This window comes from Ursus arctos, unplaced genomic scaffold, assembly GCF_023065955.2.
Source record: "Ursus arctos isolate Adak ecotype North America unplaced genomic scaffold, UrsArc2.0 scaffold_32, whole genome shotgun sequence".
Lineage (NCBI taxonomy): Eukaryota > Metazoa > Chordata > Mammalia > Carnivora > Ursidae > Ursus > Ursus arctos.
The window spans coordinates 1,601,200-1,611,089 of record NW_026623008.1 but is presented as its reverse complement, the minus strand read 5'-3'; the positions used below and the strand labels follow the sequence as shown (position 1 = coordinate 1,611,089).

The 9,890-nt window shown below is 61.2% G+C and overlaps 1 protein-coding gene across 1 annotated transcript; it reads right to left on the bottom strand.

The window, feature by feature from the left end:
* Positions 1–205: 205 nt before the first annotated feature.
* ACTRT2 (actin related protein T2) lies at positions 206–1,339 on the bottom strand. Its single transcript, XM_044391425.1, has one exon. The coding sequence runs from the start codon at positions 1,337–1,339 to the stop codon at positions 206–208; it is 1,134 nt and encodes a 377-aa protein (XP_044247360.1).
* Positions 1,340–9,890: the final 8,551 nt, after the last annotated feature.

Genomic DNA, 9,890 nt, shown 5'->3' with positions numbered 1-9,890 from the left:
GACACAGCCTCAAATCCTAGCCCAGGGCTTTCTCGGGACAGGTGGGTGGGACCCCCACTTCAAGGGCATTCATCACCAGGGTCACTACCTAGAATACACAGCCCGACATGACCGGAGGCTGCACACTGTTTTGTCTTTTATTGAACACCCTGCTGGGGTTGAGGGGCGAGCTCCCTGCCCACGCCCAGCCCTTGCCCACAGCCCCTCAGAAGCACCTTCTCTGAACCACAGATGTCCCAAACTCCTTGAAATCTGCGGAGGTGACCCACATCTGCTTGAAGCTGCTCAGGGAGGTGACAATGGAGGCCCCAATCCACGTGGAGAACCACCTGTCCGGGGGAGCCGTGATCTTGATGGGGGTCCCTTTGGAAGCCAGGTGCTCCAGCTCCTTCAGAAGACGGTCATCGAGGCCCTGGAACAGAGTGGTGCCCCCGGACAGTACGATCTCCCCATAAAGGGTCTTCTGGATGTCCGCGTCGCACTTGGTGATGCTGCAGGAGACCATTTTCGAGAGGCCCGGGTTTTGGATGCCCAGCTGGTCGGGTGCGAACAGGGCCTCGGGCGCCTGGTGCAGCGGGTCCCCAACACAGATGACGCTCCCGTCCGGCAGCTTGTACTCCCTCAGGACCTCCTCCGGCCTCCGGGAGAGCTCCTTCTCTGGCTCCAGGGCCACGTAGCACAGTTTCTCCTTGATGTCGTCCACCACTGCTTTGTCCAGCACGCACGGGAAGGACCGCCCGCTAGCCAGCAGCAGCCGCGTGAGGTGCTCTGTGATGTCCCTTCCCGCCACGTAGAGCTTGGTGACCGCATGGGGCAGGGAGTACCCTTCGAAGATGGGGACGGTGCAAGTGACCCCATCCCCGCTGTCCACCACCAGGCCTGTGACGCAGGCTGAGGCGTAGAGGGCCAGCACGGCCTGGTCCGACAGGTAGAAGGCGGGCACGTTGAAGTTCTCAAACATCATCTCGGCCATCTTCTCCCGGGCCTCCCTGGGGTTCAGGGAGGGCTCGGTCATGAGCACGGGCCGGTCGCTGGCCTTCACCCCCAGCTCCCACTCGAACAGGTGCTTGCAGAGTCTCTCCATGTCCTCCCAGCAGGTGACCAGGCCTCGCTCGATGGGGTAATGCAGGTGCAAGACCTCGTGCTTGTGCAGAGCCTCCTCCCCCACAAAGTACTTCTTCTGATGCGCTCCCGCCGAGGGCATCTTGAACTTGGGGTGCCCCACGACCGAGCTGATGACGTGGCGGGGTCCAATCTCCCCAGAGAGGCCCGCTTTGCAGAGTCCGGAGCCATTGTCGAAAATCACAGCTGGAGACTCTAACACGTGTGGATTAAACATGTCGGCAGCACCCTCTTCTGCACTTCGCCAAAATACGGACAGAACCCTCTCGGGCCACTTTGTGACGCAAGAGGCCTTTCTGGAAGTTTTAAGGGCGCGGGATTCCACGGCTCTGCGGCGACTCCCAGCTGGGGCTAGCAGGCGGCTGCTCCGCGAGCGCCCCCCATGCTCTCCGCAGATCTGCCCTGCTTGCAGGCAGCCCGGGAGGCCACTGCCTTTTCAGGGATGATGGTCCCACATGTAACAATCCAGCCAAGGCAACAATTGTCCTCAGCCAGCAGCACAGGGCCTTCAGGGCGTGGGGGCTCGGAGCCCCCGGTCCTCCCCCCTGGTGAGCCTACAAATGGCACAGGGCAAGCCGGACGCACAGGCGTTGCTGATGGGCCTGTGGACGGAGGCCCAGCCTTGGAACCCAGGGCAACAGCCCAGCTTGGGCCCACCCAGAGGACTGGTGTCTGCTGTGCGTGGGGTGACAACAAAAACACACTTGCCTTTGCTAAGGAGATGGCCAAGCACCAGGCACGGGTCCGGGTGGAGGAACAGTGCCCACAAGCCATCACAGCAGGCACTCAGAATGTGTCGACTCCTCCAGGTAGCCCTCAAGGATTTGTCTTCCCTTCACCCCATGAGCCCTGGCTCTCTGTGCCACAGAACAGATGCGAAGCAATGCTCTCTTGGCCTGCAGGTCGTCTCCCCAGGCAGGCCTGTCCCTGCTCTGGCTTGAGGGCCCACTCACTGCTCTCCGCAGCCTATGCCATTGGCAGAGAGCAAAGTGCAATGATCCCTGGGGTTGGAAGCATGACCTCTGAAGATGGGATCTGAGGTTCCCAGAGTGGGGCACTCCTGTGTCTATGGACCATCACACGGTGGCCACACCCCCTGCACGCTTGGAAGTGACCAGGTCATCAAGTTGGAGGCTGGCAGCAAGGCCGGATGGTGGCAAGGCTAGAGGTCTAGCCCGAGTGGCCAGGCAGAGGGCCACCAGCTGGGAGCTCCCAGAGGACCCGTGCCTGCAGCCCTGAGCACCGGGGGTGGAGGCGGGCCTGGGGAACACGTGCTTATCTGATGATCCTTTCCCTCCTGGCAGGTCCGGAATCACCCTCGGGTCCAGCTCCGCCCCGTCCCAAGAACTCTCCCAGGGGACCACCTCCCCTCCGCAGCCCCTAGCCTCCTCTGCCATTGGTCCTGTGTCCTGCTGACCAGATAATACAGTAGTGTTAGTCGTGTGGTGTAGACACCTGGTGTAGATGTGTGGTCTGTAGGTGTGGTATAGACAAGTGGCAGACATGTGACTTCATGGGCACCCTCGGGGCTAAGCTTTGTTGGACATTTTCCCCAAAGGACTCCTCCAGGTGGAAACTGAGTCACACGCAGGCTGGGGTTGATGCTGTGGGATGGCCCTGACGAGTTTGCTCAGCCCACAGCCGTCGTCCACGACCGCTGTGGGGAGTGCCGTGATCTGGGGGCTCCAGCATTAGGGGAGCAGCGTCTCCGGCAGGCCACTCCTGTGGGTGTGGACACTCAACAGAAGGCCGTGTCTGGGGGGTTCCAGACTGCTTACTTCACAAAAGGCCTGTGTACTTGGGGTCTCAGGCATTGCTAGAATTTTCTGATTGTTGCCAAACACTCCAGGCTGAATCCGGAGGCATGCGCTCTCGGGGTTTCTAAATTTTGGCCCCAAAGTGGCCCATGTGGGAGGTGACATAACAATGGACATCAGGTTCAAACACCGGGTCGAGGTGCATGGGTGACACGTGGATGTGTCCCGCAGGCAGGGCCTGGCAGGGGTATTTGGTGTTTGCAGGAGGGACCGAGAAGGAGAACAGGACCAAGGCTGATGCACAGACCCGTGGACGTGGGTGCATTCTGGGGCCACTGGGGGCCCTGTTGCTATGACAACACACCATAACCATGTCCCATAGGCCAGCTGCCTCTGATCCACGAGCAGGTCACCCAGGCACCCAAACCAGCCCCCCAGGCCCGTCCCTGAGCTCCCCAGGCCCAGCTTCCTCGTCGGCCCCCCAGTTAGGTCTGGGACACGTCTATCTGTTGCCAAACCTGTGACCTGCCCGCCCAGCCCCACACAAGCTGAGACCCTCAAGGACAGAGCTGGGAACGCTGGGCCGGCGTCAGGCCAGTGGCGCCAAGTAAAGCCACCCGAGCATTTCCAGGACCCCTTTCCCAAATGCTCCCACTCTCCCTGCCAAGCCTGGGAGGCGTGCTGCCCTTTGTCGGGAGCCTGGCACCTCCCAGGCCTGCTCAACAACCCCGGACAGTCATGGCCGGCAGAGTGGCCGGGGACGCAGTCCTCACCCCGCTCTTGTCTGCCCACTTGGGAGAAACGCCCCCAGCCCGGAATGCACCCTCCCCACTGCTGTCATTTGCGGGCATGCTGGCCCGGGGCTAGGTGCAGCTTCTGTCCCCATCGTTGAGTGTCTGCCTCACGGGGAGAAGACCCAACGCCAAGAGGTGGGCTATTCTCTGGGGGCGACACCACGTGGCCGCTGAGAAACGGACTGGGTTTATGAGTCACAGCCTACGTGATGTTGTGCTGGTTTCAAGCTCCCAGCCGGGGGCAGAAATTCCACCCCGTGGTGCTCAGGTGCCTGGGAACCGACCGTGCAGCCCGGCCTCCCCCCCCCCCCACCGGTCTGAGGCCCATCATGGAAACGCCCCCATCCCTCCCACCACTGGGGGCTGCGGGTCTGGGAGGGGCAGCATGCATCCTGTGCAGGTGTCCACGGCAGCACCCACGGGCACCCTTGCCAGGTCAGTGGATGTGATGGTCCACGTAGCCGAGCATTTGCTGTGAGGTTGTGTTTGCTATTAACACAAGCATGTTACCCCTCTTCAAACTCCAGTTAGAAGCGGCCCTTTGGAGGCTGCCCTGCCCCCAGCCCGGGTCGGCCATGCCTCGTAAATCGCTTGAACAAGTTTATGGGCGCACTGGCTGTAACTCCATCTCCCTCCGCGGGGCAAGGCTCGCCACCATGATTGCTCTAGAGGGTACTCGTTTCCGTCTGACACAGGAAGGCTCGCTCTTATTTCTGGTCCAGCAGTCATGCCCAGCGGCAGCCCTCCCCGGCCCCTGCATGATCCCCACCTCCCACGCCCTTGGAGGAGCCCCAGCCTGTGGTGGGAGGTGCGCAACCCCTGGGCAGCCTTGGAAAGCTGCCAGGCCTTTAGATGGGAGTGGGCAGCCCTGGATCTGCCGGGCACCCCTGCTTCCTACTCCCTGGTGCCGTGTGACTAGGCCACCCAAGCCCTGGGCTGGGGGCCGCCCTGGCTGTCCCGTCGTCCCTGGTTCCGTCTGCCACTGGCGCCCAGAGCCTCAGCCAATTAGTGACCATAAGACTGGGCTCATTAGTTGTGGCTGACATCTGGCGGCCAGATCCTGTTTGCTAGGGTCTGGTCCGGTGTCGGCCGGCAGCCTGAAGGAACAGGGCAACTCTACAGGTGGCAGGATGGGCACCCCTCCTGCAGGAGAGAGAGCTATGTACACGTCCATGGGGAATGTGGGAGTCCAGGGGCCACAGGTGCTTGCCACATGCCCCCAAATGTCTTCTCTTCCACCTCTTTGCCCCAGTCATCCCCAGGGAGCCCAAAGCCCCGAACGCTCTTCCTGGTGTCCCAGCCCTTTTGAATCTCTAGGATGGAACTTGTGTCACATACCCACTCACCCATTTCCATCCACCATCCACCATCCACCCATCCACCCACCCATCCTTCCACCCATCCATCCATCCAGATATCCAGACATTCATCCACCCTTTTGCCCACCTATCCACCCATCCATCCACTCACCCACTCACCTATCCTCACCCATTTATCCATCCAACCTCCTGTTCAATTTTCCTCCCTCCCGTCCATCCCCCTTTCTTCTCTTAGTGGCTGAAGTGAGCACCCTCACTTGTCTTTGTCCACCTCCTTCCTTGGTGACCTTCAGGCTTCAGCGGAGCCTATGGGGTCTCCACAGCTGACAGCACGGCACCCATGAGTCCTTCCAGCGAGCTGGGTCAGGAATGACATCCCTAGGCGGCTCCTCTCTCGGCCTCCCAGGAGCCTGACTCACTGAACCAGCCTGGCTGGGCAGATCCAGGTCACTGCAGCCGACATGAGCTCCGTGGGGAGGGGCAGAAGGAAGAACTGGTGCGAAGCTGACGTGCTCTGGGGGGCCCTTGGCAGAGCCTTCCATGGTTCAGCGTGGCTCAGTGGAGACACTGCTCGGTGGATAAGGTGAGGCAGGCCTGTCTGGGGGAGGCGCCGCCTGAGGCCACACCACCGTCTACCCCTCTCCTGCTCTTTGTCCCCCACCCTCGTGGAACTCTGGTCCCGAGCACCTACACGACATTTTCTCTAAATGTATTTGCTGCCCTGACCCTCGCCTGCTAAGCACTGCTGGTGTTCTGGTATGCTCCTCAGGATTTTATAACTCAAAATAAAACAAGGATGTGCTGTACACACGTCTCATCCTGAACCCCTGCGTCTCCTGCTCCCACCTAACCCCCTCCCCACGCCACGTCACGTGCCACACCTCCTGTCAGGTGAGGTGACAGGTCCTGGTCATTTCTCTCCAAAGCGACAGCTGGCCTTTGTCACGTAGGTGGGAGTGTTGGCCCTTCCCTGCACCCCTCCCCACGAATTCTCACACATCGTTCAACATCTGGCTAATTACCGCCTCATGGGGGAGGCCTGTGGCCAGCAGGACAGTGGCCGGTCACACTTTCACATTGGGGTCAAATGTGCTGTGGCCTCCTGGCCCCTTATGTCCCCATGTGCTCTGGACATGGGGGATGTGGAGGCAGAGAGAAACTTCTGAGGACATGTGCCGCTGTGGCTCGGCAGGAGTGGGGACCCAGCCCTGGCAGGTGATGGGTCCCCACTTGGGCACATGCTGGCTGAGGGGTGGACCCATTCTCTGGGACTGATGGGGCCAGAACCCTGCAACAGATTTTGGGGGACCCAGGTTCCAGATCCACTAGACAGAGGCCTCCCTGTAGCTGTTCCAGGGCTCTGTGATGTGGCCGCCTGGCCGTGGGGCAGGTGGGAAAGGACCATCTCTCCTTTGGGGCTTTCAGGTGGGTGTCAGCCGTCACGACGGCTAACCGCCGGAATCGGACATCTCAGGGGTGTCAGGCATGGGTTTGCTCATCTTCCCGGCCCAGCCCAGTGTGGGTGGGCTCCAGGCGTGGTCCAGAGACCCAGCCATTGCCATCAGGGGTGGGGGTGCCGTCCTGGTCAGCCCAGGCGCCATAAGAGAGCACCGCAGACTGGGCAGCGTAAACATTTGCGTCTCATAGCTCCGGGGGCTGCAAGCCTCAGATCGGGTCGCAGGCAAGGTCAATTCCTGGTGAGCCCTGCTTCCTGGCCTGGCCTCACAGGGTGGACAGAGCTCTAGGGTCTCTCCTCCTCCTTGGAAGGGCACTAATACCAGCAGCCCTCCACCCCCCACACCTACTCCTGTGACGTCATCGAGCCCCACCCACCTCCCAAAGCCCCTGCCTCCTAACGCCATCACACCAGGGGGCTGGGGGGACACAGACATGCAGCCCACACCAGGGCTGTCCATCCCTCGGCAGCAGGAACCCACAGGCAAGGTCGCCTGGGGCCAGGCCAGGGGTGGCTCGGCAACCACAGTCTGCATGCCGGGTCTCAGAGCCTTGGCCCCACCTAACTGCTGGGCAGGGGGCACACACGTCCAAGCAGGACACAGGGGGGAGAGAGCCAGATGCACTGGGCTGCCAGGAGCCTCTGCACAGGAGGCAGGAGAGTGGATGGGGGGAGGGGCAGAGGACAGGACAGTCAGGGGGCTTCACCCGCCCCCAGGGGAGCAAGGGACAGGCTCGTGAACAGCACCATCCTCCCCACTCCTAGACTTGGAAACCTTGGGGTCCCACCCTCTTCCCTTCAGAAGAGCACACGTGTGTGTTGGGGGGTGTGGGCCGCGCCCATCCTGCCCTGTCAGAGGCCGGAGAGGCTTCAGCCCCAGCAGGACCGAGAGGAGGCGAACGGAGACGGGAGGCAGCTCTGAAGTGGCGACCGCGGCGAGCAGGGCTCTGGGTCACGGCCACACGAGCGGGAGAGGCCCCACCCTCCCTGGCAGGAGAGAGGCCCCCGGGGCTGCACGGACCTCCTGTCACTTCACCTGCTTTCGCTCTGCTCACTTCCGGAGGTGGCAGACTTCCCATCTGAAGAGTTAAGGCAGTGAACACAGTGTGTGAAGTACCAGAGAAGCCCCCCTCGTCCCCTGAGGCTTTTCCACGCGCAGCCACCGTCAACGCTCCATCTGAATCTTCCAGATGTTTCTAGGTACAAATATATAGAGAAACACCCAGAAGTAGGCTTTTTTCTGCAGGATGGACACAACCATGCACACGGTTCCGCTCTTCCCGCCGGCATGCACCACGCGTTTCTGTTCTTGGGGGGCCGGCCGATCTCAGACCCGGCTTTCGAGGGGCCGCTCAGGGACCGGCTGTCCGCTTTCCCCAACTCATCCGACCACGTGCTCTCTTCAGGTTTGCACTAAGCAATGCTTCCGTCGTTGAGGTTTTCCGGATTTTTTAAACCCACACACACGGCCGGAGGGGTGTTCTTGCACGTCTGCATCTGGGGGCTTGGTGTGCACTTCAGGGGCTCGATTCTGACTCGGGGACCCCCACGGCCGAAGGGGACACATGATTACGGTGTGGGCAGAAGCTGCCAGGGTCTGAGCCCCCACGTTTGAAGGATGAGGGGGTCCCGTCCGTTCTGGGCTCTCTGAAGCCTCCATGTGGGAAGGCAGAGCAGGGTGGCTGGCATCGTGATACCCGCTGCACCTGTGGCCGGAGTCCACGGCCCAGGCGGCTTAACCCACAGACGCGCATCAGCTCCATCCCGGAGGCCGCGCTCCCTCTGCAGGCTCCGGGGAAGGACACCCTGGCCTCTGTCCGGGCAGCAGAGCTCCAGCCCTCCTCTGGCATTCTCCCTGCGTGCACGTGTCTGCAGCCAAATCTCCCCATTTTATACAAACACACGGATATTGAATTAGGGCCAACGGCCTCGTCTTAATCCTGCCATCGGTAAAGACCCTGCTTCCCGGTGAGGCCACATTCACAGCTCTGGGGTTAGGACGTCAGCCTAAGAACATGGGGACACATTCGGCCCGTGACCTGCACCTGCCCAGTGAGAACCGAGTGTGTTGGTGCAAAGGGAGCAGGTGAGGAGGCGGGGGCCCAGCGGGCATCTTGGGGGAGGCCGCTCCCCAATACAGAAAGGGGCCGTAGTAGTTACCCGTGGCTGTGTAACAAGTTAACACGACACGTAGCAGCTGAAAACAGCCAGCACTTCTTACCTCGAGGTCTCTGTGGGTCTGGAATCCTGGCCCCACTCACCTGGGTGCCAGCGGCTGCAGTGTCATCTGAAGGCTCCACGGGGAGGCGGGGGCGGGGAGTCTGCTTCCAAGCTCACACACGCGGCTCTGGGCAGGCCCCAGTCCCTCACCTTGTGGGGCCTCTCGACGGCACAGCTCGGTTCCCTTAGACAGAGCTCAAGAGGGCGTGAGAGAGCCCATGCCCAGGTTGGAGGCCACAGCCCTTTCATACTGAATCACGGGGACGACGTTCCGTCGTTCCTGCTGCTTTCTGTCCTTCAGAAGCCAGTCCACCAGTCCAGACCACGGGGAGCGGGCTGCATACAGGGGCACGTGCCAGGAGGTAGGATTATCGGGGGCTGCCTTGGAGGCTTCCCACACAGGGGGCATCGACCAGAGCGCTGGGGCGGGGACCGAGGGTCACCCAAGCACGGCCTGTCTGGCCTCAGTTTCTTGAGCTGTCCCAGGGATGCAGTGTTGCTGGAGTCTACGGAGAAGGGGACTCCACGGCCGCCAGAGGAGTGAGGCCCCACAGACAGGGGCCAGCTGGATGGCTGGGCACTGCCTGTCCTGGGTCCGGAGACATTAGTGGGGGCTCCCCCAATGGCCGTTGCCGCCAGATCTCATGGCTTCAAAATGTCACATCCTGGCCTAAGACGTCCCAGACAACCCAAGGTGTCCTCCCCCCAGATACCCCGATGAGCCTTCTTGGCCTCCCTCGCCACTGAATGTCTGTGTGGAGGCTCACCCCGCCCGCCCCGGACCCGTGGCCAGTCCAGCGGTAGCACCCGCAGTGTGGCCCTCAAGAAAAAGAGGGTCTCCTGCCCCCTGATGGCGCCCAAGAGAAGTGTCAAAAGACCGGGGTGTCTGGGGGTGTCCCTGGAACAAAAGGAGGCTTGCTAGCTTCAGACGAGGCAGGACACTGGGAGAGGGAAAAAAAATCAATGTTTGCTAAATAGGGGAAAAAAATCACCCTGCCTCAGTGGGGAAAAGGCTTATTTTCAAGTGTATTAAAGTGATGACCCAGAGGAAAAGCCAAAGCACATGAGCAGGCGTGCAGAGCGGTGAGTCGTCCGTTTTCCCAGAGAGCTTCTGACGAGCGGAGCGTGCACGCCCTCCCTGTGGCCGGACACGGCCGAGCTCTCGGCTTTAAATAGTTTATAACATTTCGGGGGCAGCGTCTAAGTGAGGGCGGTCCCTGGA